The sequence below is a fragment of the Thalassophryne amazonica genome, chromosome 2, assembly GCF_902500255.1.
Source record: "Thalassophryne amazonica chromosome 2, fThaAma1.1, whole genome shotgun sequence".
NCBI lineage: Eukaryota > Metazoa > Chordata > Actinopteri > Batrachoidiformes > Batrachoididae > Thalassophryne > Thalassophryne amazonica.
Window position 1 is genome coordinate 140,050,380 of NC_047104.1, and position 23,609 is coordinate 140,073,988.

Genomic DNA, 23,609 nt, shown 5'->3' on the forward strand with positions numbered 1-23,609 from the left:
AACACTACCACCGCCGTGCATTCTGCTCAAGCTTCATGGAACTATGTGCACGCTTACAGAGGCCACTTCAGACAGCTAGTGAACATAAAAAGCAGTGTGTTTGGATATCTGACAGGTTTGTGTGTGTGCACGTGTGCCGTGACTGTTACTGTGTCTATGTGATGGAGGTGGAGGGTGGTGTTGGCGTGTGCTGGGTCTCTTGGTCCGTGTAATTGACCAGAAGGTGCCTTGCTGATGGGAAACGTGGCACTGCTCTCATGATCTGGCCCACTGGAAAATTCCACAAAGTAGAATTTATCATCAAATCTGTCTTGCATTATTTTGTGCATTATAAATTTATGTATAACAGTATTTTAATTTATAGTAAATCTGACTTTCTAATGAAGTTGCAAAATCAGAGTCTAATGCAAGGCGTCGTAGGGGGCGATGCAAACCCTGCACATATAATAAATGTGGTTTTCCGATTACAGTAACATCATGTCACAATATTTCAGCGATGTCATCATGATGTCACTCATAGTGACACTTCTTGTTTACAAACACTGACGTCACAAGCATGTGCATTGATGTGGCTGGCAAGAACACGTGTAAATTGAGTTCAGGCAGTGATTCGGTGGTCTCTGAATTGGGCAGCGCAGTCTCATTTGAGGGCGGGCGCTAAAGGGGTAAAATATGATGCATATGATGTAATTTTTCTATTTCTTGGGACAGAAACACAGCACCTTCGCTGAGATTTTGGGCAAATTACATGCAAACAAAGTAAAAATGCAAAGAAAAACTGACAATGAGGTGGGAAAGTGGACATGTGTTGTGGTTTGTTTATGACCCAGAACACAAATGTGTCAAGGCAGTTGTGCAGGCAAGAGAATGTAGCTACTCTGGTTAGCTATGAAGGCTAACACTTACTGACACGTTTCCCATTTGCCTCGTCTTCCCTTCTCCACTGGGAACTGAAAAAACCTGCACTTTTTGCGACTGCTTCGGTGATTGCTGCCGAAAACAAAACAGGACACCATTTTTCCGTGTGAAGTTATGCTGTGTATATATTATGCAACGGGAGCGGCTCTCCCCATAAGTGGTCAAATCCCACGATATCACGCAGGGTTCAAATGAGACTGCACTGTCCTATAGGGCAACGCAGTCTAGGTACTCTGTACTATCAAGGGTTCCAGATCTGTCAACAAACCCACATGACCAGATTCATGACATCACGAGAAGTATCGCGATACCACATAATGACCAATGATCAGCTGATCGATATGAGCTTTGGATTATCTCTTTAGCACGATTGGTTGTGACATTTTTGCAAATTTATTAAAAATAAAAATTGGTTGTGACATTTTTGCAAATTTATTAAAAATAAAAACTAAGAAACCACAAGTACGTACGTTTTCACACCCTTTGCTCAGTACTTTGTTGATGCACCTTTGGCAGCAATTACAGCCTCAAATCTTCTTGAATATGATGACACAAGCTTGGTGCACCTATCTTTGGGCAGGTTTGCTCATTCCTCTTTGCAGCACCTCTCAAGCTCCATCAGGTTGGATGGGGAGCGTCGGTGCACAGCCATGTTCAGATCTCTCCAGAGATGTTCAATTGGATTCAGGTCTGGGCTCTGGCTGGGCCACTCAAGGACATTCACAGAGTTGTCCTGAAGACACTCCTTTGATATCTTGGCTGTGTGTTTAGGGTCATTGTCCTGCTGAAAGATGAACCGTCCCCCCAGTCTGAGGTTAAGAGCGCTCTGGAGCAGGTTTTCATCCAGGATGTCTCTCTACATTGCTGCATTAATCTTTCCCTCAATCCTGACTAGTCTCCCAGTTCCTGCAACTGATAAATATCTCCACAGCATGATGCTGCCACCACCATGCTTCACTGTAGGGATGGTGCTTGGTTTCCTCCAAACATGACACCTGGCATTCATGCCAAAGAGTTCAATCATCAGACCAGTGAATTCTGTTTCTTATGGTCTGAGAGTCCTTCAGATGCCTTTTGACAAACTCCAGGCAGGCTGTCATGTGGTTTTTACTAAGGAGTGGCTTCTGTCTGGCCACTCTACCATCCAAACGTCTTCCATTTACGGTTAATGGAGTCCACTGTGCTCACTGGGACCTTCAAAGCAGCAGAAATGTTTCTGTACCCTTCCCCAGATTTGTGCCTCGAGACGATCCTGTCTCAGAGGTCTACAGACAATTCCTTTGACTTCATGCTTGGTTTGTGCTCTGACTTGCACTGTCAACTGTGGGACCTTATACAACCCCTGGCAAAAATTATGGAATCACCGGCCTCGGAGGATGTTCATTCAGTTGTTTAATTTTGTAGAAAAAAAGCAGATCACAGACATGACACAAAACTAAAGTAATTTCAAATGGCAACTTGCTGACTTTAAGAAACACTATAAGAAATCAAGAAAAAAAGATTGTGGCAGTCAGTAACGGTTACTTTTTTAGAGCAAGCAGAGGAAAAAAATATGGAATCACTCAATTCTGAGGAAAAAATTATGGAATCACCCTGTAAATTTTCATCCCCAAAACTAACACCTGCATCATATCAGATCTGCTCGTTAGTCTGCATCTAAAAAGGAGTGAACACACCTTGGAGAGCTGTTGCACCAAGTGGACTGACATGAATCATGGTTCCAACACGAGAGATGTCAATTGAAACAAAGGAGAGGATTATCAAACTCTTAAAAGAGAGTAAATCATCACGCAATGTTGCAAAAGATGTTGGTTGTTCACAGTCAGCTGTGTCTAAACTCTGGACCAAATACAAACAACATGGGAAGGTTGTTAAAGGCAAACATACTGGTAGACCAAGGAAGACATCAAAGCGTCAAGACAGAAAACTTAAAGCAATATGTCTCAAAAATCGAAAAATGTACAACAAAACAAATGAGGAACGAATGGGAGGAAACTGGAGTCAACGTCTGTGACCGAACTGTAAGAAACCGCCTAAAGGAAATGGGATTTACGTACAGAAAAGCTAAACAAAAGGCATCATTAACACCTAAACAGAAAAAACAAGGTTACAATGGGCTAAGGAAAAGCAATTGTGGACTGTGGATGACTGGATGAAAGTCATATTCAGTGATGAATCTCGAATCTGCACTGGGCAAGGTGATGATGCTGGAACTTTTGTTTGGTGCCTTTCCAATGAGATTTATAAAGATGACTGCCTGAAGAGAACATGTAAATTTCCACAGTCATTGATGATATGGGGCTGCATGTCAGGTAAAGACACTGGGGAGATGGCTGTCATTACATCATCAATAAATGCACAAGTTTATGTTGATATTTTGGACAATTGAAAGGATGTTTGGGGATGATGAAATCATTTTTCAAGATGATAATGCATCTTGCCATAGAGCAAAAACTGCAAAAACATTCCTTGCAAAAAGACACATAGGGTCAATGTCAATGAGCAGATCTGATTTGATGCAGGTGTTAATTTGGGGGATGAAAATTTACAGGGTGATTCCATATTTTTTTTCCTCAGAATTGAGTGATTCCATATTTTTTTCCTCTGCTTGGTCTAAAAAAGTAACCGTTACTGACTGCCACAATCTTTTTTTCTTGATTTCTTATAGTGTTTCTTAAAGCCAGAAAGTTGCCATTTGAAATGACTTTAGTTTTGTGTCATGTCTGTGATCTGCTTTTTTTTTTTCTACAAAATAAAACAACTGAATGAACATCCTCTGAGGCCGGTGATTCCATAATTTTTGCCAGGGGTTGTATGTAGACAGGTCTGTGCCTTTCCAAATTATGTCCAGTCAACTTAATTTACCCCAGGTGGACTCCAATTAAGCTGTAAAAGGATGATCAGTGGAAACAGGATGCACCTGAGCTCATTTTTGAGTTCCATGGCAAAGGCTGTGAATACTTGTGTACAAGTGATTTACATTTGCAAAAAAAAAAAATTCTTTTTTTAACATTGTCATTATGGGGTATTGTGTTTAGAATTTTTCTGGAAAAAATGAATTTCATCTATTTTGGAATAAGGCCATAAAATTTTTAAAAAAGTGAAGAATTGCGAATACTTTCAGAATGCACCGTAGTCTCTTTTGTCCTACTGGTTGCAGAGATATGCTGGAATGTGGTTTTCAGATTATATTTGTGTCAACTTTGACCTTTGACCAATGGGCTCGAAATGTTACTCATCTTAATCAAAGACATATTCCTACCAATTACAGTGAAAATCTGCTCAACCCTTTCCAAGTTATTTTGTACACACACTCACGCATGATCAATTACAAACTCATGGCTGTGAAGAGTAAAAATGTAGTTTAATTTCACATTTAACAAACTGTGCCAATATGTGCAGCTACATAGAAATACCAACACCAAAATATCCATCCACCCATCCACCCATTTTCTATACCCTCTTACTCCAATTAAGGGTCACGGGGGGCTGGAGTCTATAACCAGCAATCATGGGGTGTGAGGTATGGTAAATCCGGGACAGGAGTCTTGCAGGGCCACATACATACAAACACATTCACGCCACACCAAAATTTCATTTTGCTCAGAAATAAATGTCTTTTTTTCTGCTATTATGTCATATTGAGTTTCATGATGATACGTTCATGCACACAGAAATGACCAGCATGGACTCAATGCAAAAACCTTCAAAATCTGCCCCCACACAAAAATCTGATTCTGGTCATTTCAGCAGCAATGTGAACATAGCCAGTTCATTTTGAGTTTGAGGTAAAATTGTTAAAACTGAACCTTTGATGACTTTAGGGTGATTGTCACCACTTGGAAGTTCTCAAAATATGAGCAGCAAGAATGTCAATTATGTACAAGTATTTATTGCAACCAGATAATTTTAATATTTGCAATAATTTAAGGGAGCAATGAAGAATTTATCAGGGAAATCACCTGCTGATGTGACTGAAAGAAAACCACCAGACTGTTCTCCGCATCATTGCAGACAACAGTTTTAAAAGTCACACAAAGTGCTGTGAGTGCAAACAATGAACCCTAATTATACAAAGCTGTTTTCACTTTGTGTTCGTTATGATGGCCTTTTTCAACTTGCTGGCAGTACATGTTGTCATTCTGTTTGTGGGTTTGATGTGGCTGAGAAAACACACAAAAAAATGAAGGCTTATGGTCAAGCACCACGCAAGCTTCATCAGCAGATAAACAAGAGGCGTCATGTTTATTCTACATTTATCTTCAGAGCTCACAAAGAGGTCAGAAAAACTTGTTTGGACTGAAAGTGACAGCTGATGTTTGAGTAATGTTATTTTGAGTATAAAACAGGAAACTGCTTTGGATGGAGATGGGCAGGAATGTTATGGGTTTAAGTGTTTTGTGAGTTTTTTGTTTTTGTTTTTTGACACAGGTCTGTCATGCAGGGATGAACAGACCGGTCTTCCCAACCAACCAGTCTGTTTATTCTGAAGTGGTTCTGCTCAGGCTGGTGAGCGTGGAGGCCTCAAGACTGTCAAAAACCAACAGAAGGAAAGTCATCACTCTGCAAGAGATCAGTGCTGCCATTTCACTCGTACGACCCCGGGCCAGTGTCAGAGCTGCTGCATGAAATCCTGGACTAAAAATGATGCATTTTTAATAACTTAATTAAAGATACTTTTTTTTAATACATTATCTGGTCATGCATGTTTTTGTGAGCTCCATGATTAGGTGTGTGGTTTGAGAATGAGGACATCTTAATGCCGTAACACACAGTCCTAATATTACACCACTGCTCTGTGATATGTGTAGGCAGAATGTATACACTCCACACAGCGCCGGGCTTCAAAGTTTTTGCTGCTCTAAGGTGCAAATGCTTTCTTGTGAGTGAGTATATCAGTGCATCGGTGACGTGTCTCACCACACCTCCATTTTTGTACCAGCATACCCATGTGAGCACAAGTGGTAAGAGATAATGAGGGTGCTGCACAGGAAAAAAATAAACTGCATGGGCGGAAGTGGCAATAACAACACCAGGCTCTATGCTATGCTTGATCAGGCGTAAGATGGGGGCAAGATAGAGCAAACCAAAAAAAATCTAAAATTAATCCCTTTTTTCATTTTGGGAGAGTTGCTTCCTCTGTGAATACAGCCCTTCAGGTCACAGTAATGAAGTGCTCCCATGTCCATCTGTTGCCTTCACCTGCTTCATTAGTTCCTTTGTTGTGATCCTGAAATTCTGTTGGACCTTCAGAACAAAGCTTCAGTAATTCCTGGATGTTAATCTCTGCCTCATTTATCATATCTGTGACAAATCCTGTATATTATATTTTTGTGTAATTCTAAGATTAACTGTCATATTGTAGATTTTATTTTTTGAAGATGGTACCTAACAAGGCATCTGACAGAAATCCAAGATTGTGTTCTGGAAACCTTTGGCTTATTTCCACAGAGTCTCCCTACTCTTAAAAGCAAGGCACTGATACTTCAATTATGCCCTTAAATGCAGTCGGTCTGTCCCCTGAATTATAACAATTACTCAATCACAACTTAAATAACCCATCAATTTATGGAATCTTCCATGCTGTTTAAAGCAGCATCATTTTGGCAAAAATAAACTGGTGACCCACTGGAATGTTGTAGCTATTAAATAGTTTTGTATGGTAATAAAGTAGGCATTCTAACAGACTTAAGACACACATTGCTAGGAAAATTAGAAGTTTTTACCCCAAGTATATATAAATTTATATCCGTATGCACTAAAATATGTGTGTGTGTGTGTGTGTGTGTGTGTGGGTTTTCTGTACCTACTTACTCCAATTTAGGTTCATGGGGGGGTGGGGGTGCTGGATCCTGACCCAGCAGTAATAGGGCGAGAGGCAGAGTACACCCTGGACAGGATGTCACATGGCCACATACAGACCAACACTTTCACACCCATCTATTGACAATTTGTTTTTTAATTCACCGAACCGACGTGTTTGGAAGTGGGATGAAGCCAGAGTATGTAGATGATGGGTTGCATAAGTAATGGAATACTTGGGTATAATACCTATAAATCAGTTTTATTGCCAGTTTTCTTCAGACAAGGGGATGGATACTTAATTTCTAAGTCACTGAATATGTCTTGGAATTTATTTACATCAGTTATGAAGAAATACAGTTTGGCACTCTATGGTAAATCTGCATGGAGCAGACAGTTCTCAAAAACTGTGTGATTGTGCAAGAAGGGGAAGAGTGAGGAAAGCCACCAAGATATCCAGACAACCCAGAAGACGTTATAGGCTTCTGTTGGTGTGATTGGAGAAATTGTGCATAGTGCGTGTTTTGCATTTTGTATCACCAGTTATACAGCTTCATGATGAAGAGGTACAGAGGAGGATTTTCTTTCACCAAAATGTCATCCCAGAATTTTCGGGTTTTCTTTTTAAGAAAATCTTCCTCTATGCCACCTAGGGAGCGCAAAATAAAAAAATAAAATCCTTTTTTGGGCTTTGATGAAACGGTCTAGTTTTCAGGGAGTGCACCGTCTGTGATCCCTCCGCCTCCCGGCAGCTTTCATTACGTCGGCGGACGTATTTTACTCTTTATTACCTTCAGCAAACCTGCGAACTTCCGATGCCAGATTTTGTGCAACAGTCCCGATTTCCTCTTGGCACAGGTAAGTAAATGCGTGCATTTGTTTGTCCTGAGTAAGTAATGTATTCCTAAAATAATGCGGTCACTCGAATAACGTTTATACTAATATGTTTTAGTGTTGTAATTAAGGCGTGTAAATTGACACGCGAGTATTTCACGTGTGACAGAACCTCGTATTTTGGATTTGAAGGCGCTCAAACACGAACCGTTTACGGTAATGACGTTTGTTTGCAGTTGTTCTGTGGTCAAGTTTCAGCATAAAATACGAACTACATCCGGTTTCGAAATAAATCGTAGATGGTTGGGGACGTGATCCAAACACATTTTGAAGTACTTTTACTGCAGATTTTAATTTATTTATTTATTTATCCATCCCATTACAGTAATTTCCAAATGCTGTATGATTTCTCTTGTGTTTTGAATGTTTTTTAAAAGTATTTTCGTTTAACTCGTTTAGTTATTCTCCAAGAATATTCTTCCGGCTCATTGGTACTTACTGAAAACTTGAGTTGTGAGCCAAAAAATGTGAATCTCTCAAAAGCTAAAGCAAATTGTAATCTAAGAACTTTCCAAAAAATTACACATTTTTTGGAAAGTTTGCTGCGGTTGATTCATTGCCACATTAAAAGTGTTTTTATGGGTTTTTTTCTGTTGTTGTTTGTTTTGTTGTTTTAAATCTGATCAGTGAAGCAGACCCTTCAGAAATTTGTGATGCCAGAATTCCAACAAATAATTCAACCAATATATAGGTCAATTTTGAGAGAGAGAGATGTTATATCTTTTTAGATAGATTTATAACAATACTTGTTTACATGTTTTGTGGAAATGACAGCAGTCTAATGGCTGAGTATCCTGAGGTGTCTTGTGGAAGGTGCTGTGAGAGTATGCAGAGGATGGTATGATATCATTTATTTATTCAATTTTTTCTCTATTTTTGGTATTGTGTTGTGTAAAGCGCCTTGAGGCGATCTCATCATGAGTTGGAGCTATAGAAATTGTGAAGCAACTTGGATGAGAATTGGCACCTCCAAATCTGAGACCATGGTCCTCTGTCAGAAAAGGGTGGATTGTCCACTCTGGGCCAGGGGAAAGTTAATGCTCCAAGAGGAGGAGTTCAAGTATGTCATGCTTGGAGTGGGAGATTGATAGACACATCAGTGTTGCGTCTCAGGTCCTGCAGATGCTTTACCAGACAGTCCTGGTGAAGAGCTGAGCGAGGCGGGAGACTCTCTTGATTTGCCAGTCACCTTATGCTCACTTCTGCACCTAGGATCATGAGCTCTGGGTAATGACCAAATGACCAAAAGAACACATTGGTGGATACAAGTGTCTCTAAGGATGTCTTCCATTCATGTCCAACAGGAAGGAGGATCCAGGAAATGCAGGAGGAATTATATCTCACAATGGCTTGGTAATACCTCGGGATCCCCCAAGAGGAGTTAAGAGGGCCTGGTCAGGGATAAGGAGGTGTGAGCTGATCTGGACTCGGATAAAAGGGTAGAAAATGAATGTATTTCAACAAATGAAAATGAGAAATGATAGGAATATTACCATTTTTGAACAATCTTCATGGCTGTTCCACTGTGACATGCACAGTTTACAAGGTGTGGCAGAACGCAACCCTGACATAGACTACAAACACTTTGTTGGCAGAGTACCTTAAAACTCAGTTTAGGACTTTTTCAGAGGGTGAAAATCAAACAATACGCCCTGAAGCAATGCACATATGATACACTCATAATATGTTTTGAAAAGTGAGTTTTTGCTGCTCAAATAATGTTTGAAAAGCAGTAGAGGTATGAGGGTTATACACAGTTTTGCTCTGGGAATGGGTGCTACCCTTTGACCAATTAGAGCCACCTCATCCATTGCTAATTTGAATTGCTTTTCTTCACAGAAGGGCTTTAAAAAAACAAACAATTAAAACCTGTGGTTAGTGCGCTTGGTTTAAGTGTGGAAGGTTCACGGTTCAAACCCCACCCCTGCCACATTTCTCCATGTAATGTGGAGTTGCGTCAGGAAGGACATCTGGTGAAAAACCTGTGCCAAATCAACATGCAGCTCCACCTTGGATCTGCTGTGGCAATCCTGAGTGAAAACAAAGGGGCACCTGAAGGAACTTACATTCTTAATATCAATTTGTGAATTCAGTTATTTCTTTTAAAACTGCAGTATTTTCAAGTAAATTTATGAATTTATTAATGTTGTTAAATTAATGGTGTTTTTGTACATTCCTTTTTCCTTTTGGTTATTTATTGATGGGTTAATATTTGATGGGTAAATTCTTAATTACTCTTTTTACTAAACATTAAAATGTCAAATTATTAATTGCTTGGTGTTTTAGTATTTTTAGTTATGGATTCATACATTAATTTGTGAACAAATGTATTAATGGCGAATGTTATTGTGCAATTATTAATTTAATGCTTTGTTACTGTTTCAGGGAGCTGAGTTACTCACTACTCTGTGTTCCCAGGGTGAAGAAGAAGTCACCTGGTCAAAGAGCTTTTTCTTATCATGCACCTGCTCTGTGGAACGGTCTTCCTGTGACCGTGAGGCAGTCGGAGTCCGTGAACATTTTTAAGTCAAGACTTAAAATCTTTTTTTATTGTCTTTCTTATAAATAACTTTTATTTTTTTGTCTGTTTTTTATTTTTACTTCTGTTTTTAATTATGTATTTGATTTTTTTTTATTTTATTTTATATTGAGCTGTTCTGTGTGAGGCGCCTTGGGGTGCCTTTTGTTGTGATTTGACGCTTTTTAGCTGATTAAATTGAAATTGAGTTGTTGTTTCTCTGAAGCTCTGCAGAGTTTTATGTTTGGTAAAAGTGGATTGTGAGACACAGGTTGGTCTGTTTATCTCCTCAGATTTCTTCCTCTCAGTCACATGCCGTTTATCAGATTTGACCCTGGGCTCCCAGCTTGGGAAACACTGACTGTGCACTCTCGTTGGTCATCATCATGGGCTGCGGCACCTCGGTTGCCACAGAAATGCAACAAAAAAGCCTGGAGACGGGTAAATAATTGTTCATATTTTTACCTGTTATAGAGCTATCCATTGTTGAAAAGGTATATCAGACAAAAGAACAACTCATCTATTTTATCATTAGTACTGCTTTCAAAGCTGGTTGTTTTGAATTCTGTTAGATTGGTGTTGACCCTTTTTGTCACTGGTGACATTTTAAAATGTCACCAGTGACAAAAAGGGTCAACAGCTTTGGCCCACAGGTCACCCGCCCTGCACCTGGAGAGCCACTGGTGGCCGCTGTTGCTTGTTGTGTTCTATTACTGATAATTAATTTAGCCGTTTCTGCAGATTTCTTGCATGTGCACGTACACACAGCGGATGGAGTCATTTTTTCATCACTCGTTTATTTAACAAGTGCTGCATCTCCCAAAAGCTTTTTATTCTCATTCTGCAGTTCGTCACATTGTCTCCTGTGTCTTGTTATGGTTGTCTCTTGCGCTCTGTCTCTCTGTAGGTGCGACCTCACAGCTGCAGACTAAGTAAGCTCAGGAAAAATTCCTTTCTTATGATGAATTGTACTTTCTTTTTTTTTCCAACGCAGATGAAGCAGCCATCACTCCCAGCCCGGCTCTGAGTAAGTCCTGTCTAAAGACTACTCCGAATCATGTACCATCATGTTTAGGGTGGTATTTTTTTTATGAAATATCTTTACAAAGACTTGCAAAATATTTCCCAAAGCACATTTCAGTTCTAATTGAGGCCACATACTTTGTGTATGTTTTAACTCTACAAAGACTTCATTGATGGTGATCAAACTTGCTACTGCAGATTACCCCTTGCACATGTTCTAGGAGGGGCGTGGCACCACAGGTTAAGGTTGATATTACCGTTGTTACCTTTGTAAATGTTTGCATGATGCTGTAGTTCAGGATGAAAGTTGCAGGGATTGCAGTGGAATTTGTGTCTAATAGTTGATCCTTTAGTGTGACACTTTACTGGCTTGTAGAATCAAAACTGGATTTTTGTTGCCTCTAAATAAAATGTTAATCTCGTTTTAGCTATGAAGGCAGTGATTTTGATCCAGCAGTGGTACCGGCGCTATGTGGCCCGTCTGGAGATGAGACGCAGATACACGTGGAACATCTTTCAGTCCATTGAATATGCTCAAGAACAGGACCAGCTCCAGGTGACTTTCCCCTCTTTCAAACTTTTTTCTTTCTGCTAAAAAAGGAAAGCCAAGTCCCAATGACATTTAGAAAAATCAAACAAGCTCTATAAAATGTTTTATCTTCCATCTTTCCTCAGCTCTCCAGTTTCTTCAGTTTCATGCTGGATCACTTCACTCCGCTGAATGGAAATGGATCAAGTGAGGAACTGATATGTTGCCAAAATCAGACTTTCTTGTCCTTGTCTCAATTCAAGCATCACTTTGAACCAGTTGCAGACCTCATCCTTGTCTGTGGCAAAACAGAAAATAATAAATTACAGTAATCTAATCTAGAAGAGGCAAAGGCATGAATCTGTTTGTCGGCACTTACCAGAGTACTATTTGTAATTGCCATTTTTGGCATTTCCATCTTTTTAGGTACATGTAATATCAGAGGATGTATTGCTTTCTGCCCACGTGTGAAAGGGACTTTGATCATGTAACATTGGATGGTGGCATTGCTACTAAAATGGTTCAAAGATGTGAATTGGCACTCTATGCACTGCTCTTTTAGTTACATTTTTGACATACAATAGTGCTATGGGACTAAAAAGATTAATCCAGGTTTTGAGTATATTTCTTATTGTTACATGGGAAACAAGGTACCAGTAGATTCTCACAAATCCAACAAGATCAAGCATTCATGATATGCACACTCTTAAGGCTATGAAATTGGGCTATTAGTAGAAAAGGGGGTCTTCACAATAATAGCAGCATCTGCTGTTGACGCTACAAACTCAAAACTATTATGTTCAAACTCCTTTTTTAACAATCCTGTGAATCACTAAACTAGTATTTAGTTGTATAACCACAGTTTTCATGATTTCTTCACATCTGCGAGGCATTAATTTTGTTGGTTTGGAACCAAGATTTTGCTCGTTTACTAGTGTACTTGGGGTCATTGTCTTGTTGAAACACCCATTTCAAGGGCATGTCCTCTTCAGCATAAGGCAACATGACCTCTTTAAGTATTTTGACATATCCAAACTGATCCATGATACCTGGTATGTGATATATAGGCTCAACACCATAGTAGGAGAAACATGCCCATATCATGATGCTTGCACCACCATGCTTCACTGTCTTCACTGTGAACTGTGGCTTGAATTCAGAGTTTGCGGGTCGTCTCACAAACTGTCTGTGGCCCTTGGACCCAAAAATAACAGTTTTACTCATCAGTCCACAAAATATTCCTCCATTTCTCTTTAGGCCAGTTGATGTGTTCTTTGGCATATTGTAACCTCTTCTGCATATGTCTTTTATTTAACAGAGGGACTTTGCGGGGGATTCTTGCAAGTAAATTAGCTTCACACAGGTGTCTTCTAACTGTCACAGCACTTACAGGTAACTCCAGACTGTCTTTGATCATCCTGGAGCTGATCAATGGGTGAGCCTTTGCCATTCTGGTTATTCTTCTATCCATTTTGATGGTTGTTTGCCGTTTTCTTCCACACGTCTCTGTTTTTTTGTTTTTGTTTTTTTGTTTTTTTTTTGTCCATTTTAAAGCATTGGAGACAGGGTTTGCCTTTTAGAATAAATAGTTGTGTGCCTTAAGGGCACCCAAATCTGAAAAGTTTGGTGCCCCTCAGAAAAGTTCAGTACCAAACCTACCGCTACGCAGCATAGCGGCAAAGCAACTAGGGGGGTCTGGGGGCATGCCCCCCACAAAATTTTGATATAAAAGGATGCAAATTGTACATTCTGGTGATATTTGGGGTGAAATTATGGAAGAACAAAAAACGAAAGAGATCCGCACAGCCAGTTAGCTCCCAAACAAGCGTTTAATAACACACCATAGGTGACGTTTCGGGCCTCGCCCTTCATCAGACAGGATGAAATTATGGAAGGGAATTTTTGTGTTTTTAGAGTAATATTTTCTGAAATTTCAAAATTTTCTAACCTTGTCAGAAGCTGAGATGACCCCATGCCAATATGCACAGGCAGATTGGCATGGGGTCATCTCAGCTGCCGATGTTTTACTAAACATCCAGCCCATTAACAATCATGGCTGCCATGAGTGTTGATTACACTTGTGATTACAGAAAATCTATTAGCAGTCATCATGGTCATCTGCCATTCTCTGCAGCACTTCAAGGTGTTCTTCCTCAGAATCTAAGGCAGCTCTTCCCTCAAAAACTCTGTCATAATTGTGTTTATAAACCAGTCACCATTTGCTTTTATTATACATCTGTGTAGTTAATAAATAAAATAATCTTCACGGATTATTTGCTCGCGTGCACACGTAGAGAAATAAAAAAAAAAAACTCTCAGCTGGCTGCTGTTCGCTCTTCCCTCAAAAATGCTCCATTTGATCTGTGTTTAATAAAACGCGGCATTACAAACAGAGGAGAAGAACATTTTTTTGATGACGTTTTGTGTATGTGTCAGTCTCAGAAAGTCAAATTCTGCGCAAATTTTGTCCAAATTTGATAGATTTCTGTACAGTTATGAAATAAAAAAGGTGGATTCCATTCGGGAATGCAAGTCTAAAGAGTTGTGTGCCCGCCCCCAAAGTAGGGTGCCACGGGTTCCTGGGTAACCGCTAAAATCGAACCCTGATTGGAGATCATTGTAGATGAACAGCCTATAATTTTTTGCACCTGCATATAAGTTTTCCCCTCTCCAATCAACTTTTTAATCAAACTACGCTGTTCTTCTGAACAATGTCTTGAACGTTCCATTTTCCTCAGGCTTTCAAAAAGAAAAGCATGTTCAACAGGTTCTGGCTTCATCCTTAAATAGGGGACACCTGATTCACACCTGTTTGTTCCACAAAATTGACGAACTCACTGACTGAATGCCACACTACTATTATTGTGAACACCTTTTCTACTTTTTTTACTAATAGCCCAATTTCATAGCCTTAAGAGTGTGCATATCATGAATGCTTGGTCTTGTTGGATTTGTGAGAATTTGCTGAATCTACTGGTACCTTGTGTCCCATGTAACAATAAGAAATATACTCAAAACCTGAATTAATCTTTTTAGTCACATAGCACTACTATTATTCTGAACACTACTGTATGCTGGTGTTGGAATTTCTAAAATACTTTTTTTATTCATATGTTTTAATATCTTTAGCTCTCAGCTTTCATGTTGATTGAAGCTGTAGTAGAGCAAGTACGCTCAGCTTTACAGGTGGATGCAAATGCAGTGAAAAACAAAAGGCATTTGGCTATTTCCTGTCTAGATGGTGCCATAATCGTACTATGAGTTCTTTGCATGTTTTTGCTGTTTCTAATTTTATACATTTACGAACACAAGAAAATGTTTTGTTTTTTTTAAAATCTGATTAAATTCATTTTTCTGAGTCGTACCTTCATGTTTCCATTTATAAAATCTGTTAAATATGCTCTGTTGCTAAGCAGCTACCTCTGGATGTGGAGGCCAATGTGTTGTTTACTGTATTACATCTCACACCTTTTAAGTGCATATTGACCTGCTCATCCAGGTAAAAACCTAATAGTCTGAGATAAACCTTCTGCTCCTCCAATTATTTATCATCCTCAGTATGTCATCATCATGGACTTTATATTGAATTAAAATTTGTAATTTAAAGATTTTGTAGATGCCCCCAGTGGTTTGGTGTGTGCATAAATTAGAGGTCATCAATTTTAATTAGCATATTAGAGTGTTTTAAGGTCACATAAAACTGGCCAAACAGTGTTTTGGCCAACATCCAGAACACATCCAGCTGGAATATATCCAGATGTATTCCAGCTGCAGCCCTGAGGATCCATTTAGTGTGATGTTTGTTTGGAGGAGAATGGGAACCACACCTCAGATTTAATGCATTCATGCTTGTGGAGTTCAAGGTTTGAATGTTGTCAAATTTAGAAGCCATGAATGGAACGTGCTGCACTCACAGCTGCTTGTTCTGTGTCTTCTAGACTTCATCTCGCAGTTGCTGCATCCTGTGGTTGAACCCTGGTTGGATCGAGACAACAGCTATGAATTTATCTCCGTGCCAGAGTCGTATACTGGGCCAAGACTTACGTTTCCGCTCTCCGTATCTGATACAAATGTACTCCTCAGTGCTTTTAAGGAGGTGCAGGTACCTAATATGTCTGTGTTTTTTTTCTTTTTTTTCTTACCCCTTGAATATTTTGTACCGCCATCCAGTGAAGCGCTTTGTTTGAAAGTATAGTAGAACTAGAAGCATTCAGAGAGCAAAAACCTCCGCCAAGGCCATAGGGTCACTGACGTCACATGGAATACCCTTTGACAAAGAGACTTATTCCACATTGTTTCACGCATCTACCGTCATGTTTCAGATTTAGTGGTTAAACCCTTAGATCTTCAGCAAATGTAAAGAGAAACTGCATGAACTACACAAGTTTTTTTTTTTTTTTTTTTTCATTTTCTAATAAGTTTATTCAATGAGGAGAACCAAATGCTAAATGATTGTTGTCGTAACTTAATTTTTGTTCAGCCTTTGTGACCCGTCTTCATGAAGTTAGATGCAAAAATGTTGAAATTGGCCCTATCCTGCAATGATAAAGAATCCTTTAAAAAGTTACTGGATCTGGATTGTGCACATTATTACCAAAATTTAATGACTTCTAAGTTAGGCCAAGATACACCCCTGGTAAAAAAAATTTCATTGAAATCCGTTGAAGATTTTTTTTTTTTTTTGAGTAATCCTGCTAACAAACCAACTAACAAACGGACGCGACCAAAAACATAACCTCCTTGACAGAGGTAACAACTCTGTGCTTAACTTTTATACTTGTTACTTTTGGTTGTACAGTACCAGTGCACTGTGCTGTGTGCTGCTTTACAGCAGGTGGAAGATGGGGCTTATACTGTGCAATGAAACAATGTTTTTAGGCGCTCTTACAGACTTGCAGGTTTGTTCCCACAGCTTCTTCATGCCAGATATGTGCTGCAGCTGCTCTGTGAAACTAAGAAGCTTCTCAAGCAGATGCCCAATGTCATCCACTTGTCAACATCCTACACCAAAGAAATAACTATATGTGGTAGGTGACCAAAGATTTTCTTCTGAGGATTTTCTGAAGCGACACTACTCGATGTCCTCTGATGGAGTAGTGAATGAATGTATCATTTGCTTACCAGGAAAGTGATACCGACTTTGTTTCATGTGATTTAAGTATAGTTGACTGTCTTAATGATCACTTTCCAAGAACGGATGTTTATTTGCACACTGATCAAACACTCGACTCCTTTTCCACATCTGCTGCCTCCTGCACAGTCTCATCTCATTAAAGTAAAAAATGCTCGAGTCTAAATATCACTCCTCTGTGTGGCCATTCAGATGGAGCAATTTGTTATCTTGACTTCATTCCATTAAGGAAGCTTGAATATTCAGTGTAAATAAAAAATGATTTATACGTTTTCTGTTATTATCAATCAATCAATCAATCAACTTTTTTCTTGTATAGCGCCAAATCACAACAAACAGTTGCCCCAAGGCGCTCCACATTGCAAGGCAAGGCCATATGTGCCATTATGTGCACATATGTCTGATTTGAGATTTTATATTAACCCGCACACATCACCTCATCACCACCCAATCATGTTGCAGTAACTATGGTGTATATCAGATATCACAATGACTTCAAGACAAGACCATAACCTTTTTTATTAATTAAAATTAGTTCTCATAAAATCTCCATTATATAAACCGCAAAATATCGCACATTACCTGATACATGTGGGTATTTAATGATACAGTTTGTCTTCTGTAGAATGTGCTGAAACTCTCCCAGTCTTCCCTAAAAAATGCTATTGGCAGAATTATCTTTGAGACATGAATTTGAAAAATTGTATCACTGTCTAGTGATTGAACAATTAAAGTGCATATTTAAGGTTTTTATGATGGGTTTGTTCTCCTGGCATTGGAAACATTCTTTGTTTCATTCTGGAAGATGGCTACAGATTACAAGAAAGGACTTCTTGTCCCACTCTGGAATGGAAAGGATAATCATACCATTGGCAGTCATTGTTAACTTGGGCCTCGACCAATCCAACGTGGAATTTTGATTTCTGGTGTGAATGTTTTGGTTTTTTTGCTTGTTTTTTTGTTACACTGGATGCCCTTCTTAATGCAACCCTCCTCATTTATCTGTGGTTGGGACGAGCACTCAGAATGTACTGGCTGCACACCCCATTATTTGATGTTTACAATGTTTTTAATCAGTTTTGTTGTATCAATCAATTTTATTTATATAGCGCCAAATCACAACAAACAGTTGCCCCAAGGCGCTTTATATTGTAAGGCAAGGCCATACAATAATTACGTAAAAACCCCAACGGTCAAAACGACCCCCTGTGAGCAAGCACTTGGCGACAGTGGGAAGGAAAAACTCCCTTTTAACAGGAAGAAACCTCCAGCAGAACCAGGCTCAGGGAGGGGCAGTCTTCTGCTGGGACTGGTTGGGGCTGAGGGAGAGAACCAGGAAAAAGACATGCTGTGGAGGGGAGCAGAGATCAATCACTAATGATTAAATGCAGAGTGGTGCATACAGAGCAAAAAGAGAAAGAAACACTCAGTGCATCATGGGAACCCCCCAGCAGTCTAAGTCTATAGCAGCATAACTAAGGGATTGTTCAGGGTCACCTGATCCAGCCCTAACTATAAGCTTTAGCAAAAAGGAAAGTTTTAAGCCTAATCTTAAAAGTAGAGAGGGTGTCTGTCTCCCTGATCTGAATTGGGAGCTGGTTCCACAGGAGAGGAGCCTGAAAGCTGAAGGCTCTGCCTCCCATTCTACTCTTACAAACCCTAGGAACTACAAGTAAGCCTGCAGTCTGAGAGCGAAGCGCTCTATTGGGGTGATATGGTACTATGAGGTCCCTAAGATAAGATGGGACCTGATTATTCAAAACGTTATAAGTAAGAAGAAGAATTTTAAATTCTATTCTAGAATTAACAGGAAGCCAATGAAGAGAGGCCAATATGGGTGAGATATGCTCTCTCCTTCTAGTCCCCGTTAGTACTCTAAGTGCAGCATTTTGAATTAACTGAAGGCTTTTCAGGGAACTTTTAGGACAACCTGATAATAATGAATTACAATAGTCCAGCCTAGAGGAAATAAATGCATGAATTAGTTTTTCAGCATCACTCTGAGACAAGACCTTTCTAATTTTAGAGATATTGCGTAAATGCAAAAAAGCAGTCCTACATATTTGTTTAATATGCGCTTTGAATGACATATCCTGATCAAAAATTACTCCACGATTTCTCACAGTATTACTAGAGGTCAGGGTAATGCCATCCAGAGTAAGGATCTGGTTAGACACCATGTTTCTAAGATTTGTGGGGCCAAGTACAATAACTTCAGTTTTATCTGAGTTTAAAAGCAGGAAATTAGAGGTCATCCATGTCTGTAAGACAATCCTGCAGTTTAGCTAATTGGTGTGTGTCCTCTGGCTTCATGGATAGATAAAGCTGGGTATCATCTGCGTAACAATGAAAATTTAAGCAATGCCGTCTAATAATACTGCCTAAGGGAAGCATGTATAAAGTGAATAAAATTGGCAGACTGCTATAGGCTAGTGACTAAACAATAGCTCTAATTACCAACTATTGTGCTCTAGTTAGCACTCTCCTAATGACAAGGCAGCTGGCTAATATATATTAGCCAGAGAGAAGAAATGGTTTGAGAGGGGTCAAGGAGGCATTCTTTGTGAAATGTTTGAAACCCAGCCTTAACCGGGGAGGGGGTCTGAGACATGCTTTATCCCCTGTTTACAATGGGATACTCAGGTCAAAGGAGTTCCAGTATTTTGTTCATGGTAATGAGTCATTCACGTCATCAAGGGAGCATCAAGAAAGGCATCCATCCCATCATTAGGAGGGACAGCTGCCCTGTCATTAGGAGAGTGCTAACTAGAGCACAATAGTTGCTAATTAGAGCTATTGTTTAGTCACTAGCCTATAGCAGTCTGCCTCTCAGCTAGGTTTAAAACTCCAGCTTTTACTGGCTTCTATTCATTCGTCTCTACAAGAGTCAGACAGAGGTCAGACTTCCAGAGCAAAAATTTTAGCTGAGGAAGCTTCTGCAATTTGAAGCGAACCGTCCTCGCGTCAAGCAACCCAGTCCAGTCGAAGATTCAAGCTTCTCTACTATCCTTGCTTAAAAAAACTTCATGCCTTGGATTTGTGCACAAAACTATATCATTATATTTTTTTGTGTATTTACAGTATTTATCCATTTGTTTATTTTTCTCTCAGGTGATCTGCATGGCCACCTCGATGACTTACTTCTCATATTTTATAAGGTATGGTTACAATTTGACATTGTTTCTAAAACGGGATCCTTCCCTCAGTCACTAATGTCTGCTGTCATTACTGCAGATGCTTCTAATGTGCACTTTGACAAAATTCAAAATATTTTCATGTCCAAATAAAAAGCATAGTAAACAGCCAAAGGACTCGGGCTGCTCTGACTTCAGCTTTTCCCTCTGTGCCTGTGTTGGTATCGTTCAGAATGGCCTTCCATCTGCTGAGACACCGTATGTATTTAATGGCGACTTTGTGGATCGGGGCAAAAAGTCCTTTGAAGTGGTCATTCTCCTGTTTTCTTACCTTTTGCTGTATCCCGATCACGTGCACCTGAACCGAGGAAACCATGAAGACCACATAATGAACCTCAGGTTAGTTAAAGCATCAATGCTACAATCTTTGTGGCAAAATACTTCAGTATTTTGGGTTTACTACACAGAGGATGGGATGACCAATCCTTTCTGTTTCAGATATGGGTTTGCAAAAGAAGTCATGCACAAGTACAAGGTACAGCTGAAGCCCTACAGGTTCTAGATGTATGTAATCATTGTGCTGTAACTGTATATAGCGTTGAGACGTGTTAGACATTATGCACTCTGACTGCTGCCTCTCATAGTTGTGGATTAATCAGACTGTTTACAGTCATCAACATCACTTCTGTGTGTCTGTGCAGACACACGGTGATGAGATCCTCCAGCTGTTTCAAGATGTGTTCAGTCTTCTGCCGGTTGCAGCAGTGATAGATGGGAAGATCTTGATTGTTCACGGAGGGATATCAGACTGCACTGACCTCGACTTCCTCAGCTCCATAGAAAGACAACAGGTTGGAGAACCTCAACATCCTTCATTCTCCTATTTTACATGAATCGCATCCACCGTAAATACTTCTCTCTGTGATGGACTGCACAAAGACAGGTGTGGCGAGCCTCATGGCATCACTCAAACCACCTACTGACAAATGTTAGTTAGTTGATTTTTTTTTGTGTGTGTGTGTGTGTGTTTTTTTTTTTCTTTTTCTTTTTTTACTTAGATTTTATTTTCTTTTTGAACTACTTTTTTTTTCTTTCAGCTGTTCCCGTTAGGGGTTGCCACAGCAGATCAATTGTTTCCATCTCACCCTGTCCTCTGTATCTTCCTCTGTCACACCAACCACCTGCATGTCCTCCCTCAGCACTTCCATAAACCTCCTCTTTGGTCTCCCTCTTAGCATCCTGCGTGGTGGCTCCATCCTCAGAATCCTTCTCCCTATATACCCTGGGTCCCTCCTCTGCAAATGTCCAAACCATCTCAATCTCACCTCTCTGACTCTGTCTCAAAACTGTCCCACCTGAGCTGTCCCTCTATGTTCATTCTTTTTGAACGAAAGTAAAAATTCCAGCACAGTCCAAACAACAATGCCGCTTAACATCTCAAGTCAGAATACAAAATATATTATCTTACCAATTTGGAACAGAGTCAATTTCAATTTTCAATTTATTTTCATTTATATAGCGCCAAATTGCAACAAAGCTGCCTCATGGTGCGTCACACAAGTAAGGTCTAACCAAGTTGTGTGTTTTTTTTTTTTTGTTTTTTTTTACAATCCCAGAGAAAAGGTAGAATGACGAGGTGAAACCATCAGCCACATCCCTTATTCCTTCCAGAATGAAGTCCATTTTGCAATATATACATCTTTTTCCAGTCTCTGAAGGAAAGTCACTCTCTAACTCATGAATCTCTGACAGTTTTTAGCCAGTTATCTACTGTGGGTGGGTCGGTTTGTAACCACTTACGAGTGATTGCTTTTTATTGCTGCAGTCAGTATTTTATCTCTCATTTCTTGTCATTTCTTTTGGTAGGTCCTCCAAATATAAAGCCGAACATGAAAATGGGATTTGCTGTCCAGGAATCTGCTGCATAATGTTCCAAATGCTATCCCAAAACTGATGTATTTTGGGGCACCTCCAGAAAATATGGTGGTGATTCGCCTCTCCATCCCCACAACCCCTCCAACACATGCAGCCCGCTAAGGATAAAAAGGTCTTAATTTTAGGGTTAATAAAGAAACGGACAAGATTCTTCCAACTGAATTTACGCCAATACGTAGAGCAGGAAGTAGAAAAGACAGTTTCACACGTTTCTCCCACTGTTGATTGGTTATCTGGGAATTAAGTTCTTTCTCTCATTTCTCCTTGATATAGTTTGTGGATACCGCCCTATCCCTGGCAATTCCCTGCTAAAGCTTAGAGACTACAGATGTCAAGTTTCCACTGTATGCATGTATCCATTAATTGTATGATTTTACTAGGTTCATCACCTGTGTTTTTATTTCTTTTAAGAAGTATTGGTGTATTTGTACGAGGGTAGGCTTAAAAGTTCTAAGGCAGACTATGATGCAGTTGTCGAATTGAACAAATTCAGGGTTATTTTTCTACATAGTCTCCGTGTAACTCCACACACTTCTTCCAGCGGTGCTTGAGTGCTTTGATTGCCTTGGCATAGAAGCTTTCATCTTGAGTCAAAATAGTCCTCAGCGGCAGCCATCACCTCATCCTTGCTCCGATAGTGCTTCCCAGTCAAGTTTTTTTTTTTTTTTTTTCAGGTTTGGGAATAGATGAAAGTCCGAGGGTGCCAAGTCAGGGGAGTATGGTGGATGATCTACCAGTTCAAATCCACACTCGTGGATAGTGGCCATGGCCACTGTTGACTTGTGAGCTGGGGCATTGTCTTGATGGAACAGCACCCCTTTTGTCAGCTTTCCTGGTCGCTTCTTTTTGATAGCCTCGCGTAACTGTCTCAGTAGGTTAGAATAGTACTGTCCATTTATGGTTTGTCCCTTTTCAAGATAGTCCACGAACACAATGCCCTTGGCTTCCCAGAAAACTGAAACCATGACCTTCGCTGCAGATGAAATGACCTTTGCCTTCTTTGGAGGTGGTGACCTTGGGTGTTTCCACTGCATTGATTGTTTTTTTTTGTCTCTGGTTCAAAGTGGTGAACCCAACACTCATCCTGGGTAAGAAAACGTTCCATGTAATTGGCTGGATCCTCTTCAAATTGCACCAAGTTTGCCTTCGACATGACTGGCCTGGTGCGTTTCTGAACAGGCGTCAGAAGACGTGGCACCCACCGAGCTGACACCTTTGACATTCCAAGTTCTTCATGCAGAATGTGTTCAATTCGCTCACGGGATATTCCCACAGCATCTGCTAGCTGATTAATCATCGATCGTCTGTGGTCCATCACCATTTCATGAACAAGGTCAATGTTTTTCTGGGTTGTGGCTGTTGCAGGCTGCCCAGACCTTGGGTTGTCTTCAAGGCTCTCTCTGCCCCTCTTAAATTCAGCTGCCCACTTCTGCACTGTAGATATGGAGGGAGCTTCATCCCCTAATGTAGCAACCATATCTGCATGAATGTCCTTGGGCTTTAACCCCTTCTTATGCAGGTACTTAATCACACCGCGATGCCAGATTTTGTCCATTTTTGCTGTTTCCGTCTACCTCGAACTTTCAAACTTGGCTATGAACCACAAACTACCTCACAACCTGGAAGAAAATAAGTTAGTCATCAGAAGAGTTTAACTTAATGCATGCCAAGTTTTATTGAAATGGCATTTCTCCTCTTGGTGAGCCTTAGAACTTTTCAGCCTAC

At 40.0% G+C, this 23,609-nt stretch overlaps 1 protein-coding gene across 5 annotated transcripts in view; it reads left to right on the forward strand.

Moving 5' to 3' along the window:
* Positions 1-7,488: 7,488 nt before the first annotated feature.
* Positions 7,489-23,609, forward strand: part of ppef1 (protein phosphatase, EF-hand calcium binding domain 1) — a 32,594-nt gene continuing 16,473 nt past the window's right edge. Inside the window, exons 1-13 of one of the 5 annotated variants that reach the window (XM_034194696.1) lie at positions 7,546-7,578; positions 8,919-9,023; positions 10,000-10,122; positions 10,426-10,573; positions 11,127-11,159; positions 11,584-11,711; positions 11,831-11,891; positions 15,623-15,786; positions 16,597-16,711; positions 19,927-19,973; positions 20,182-20,348; positions 20,448-20,484; positions 20,651-20,800. In XM_034194696.1, coding sequence (XP_034050587.1) covers positions 10,519-10,573; positions 11,127-11,159; positions 11,584-11,711; positions 11,831-11,891; positions 15,623-15,786; positions 16,597-16,711; positions 19,927-19,973; positions 20,182-20,348; positions 20,448-20,484; positions 20,651-20,800 — 957 coding nt within the window. In that variant the 5' untranslated portion in view covers positions 7,546-7,578; positions 8,919-9,023; positions 10,000-10,122; positions 10,426-10,518. Of the gene's footprint in view, positions 7,579-7,613; positions 10,123-10,425; positions 10,574-11,126; positions 11,160-11,583; positions 11,712-11,830; positions 11,892-15,622; positions 15,787-16,596; positions 16,712-19,926; positions 19,974-20,181; positions 20,349-20,447; positions 20,485-20,650; positions 20,801-23,609 lie in introns of those variants that run through there. The other 4 variants (XM_034194680.1, XM_034194692.1, XM_034194687.1 and 1 more) reach the window with 4 other exon arrangements.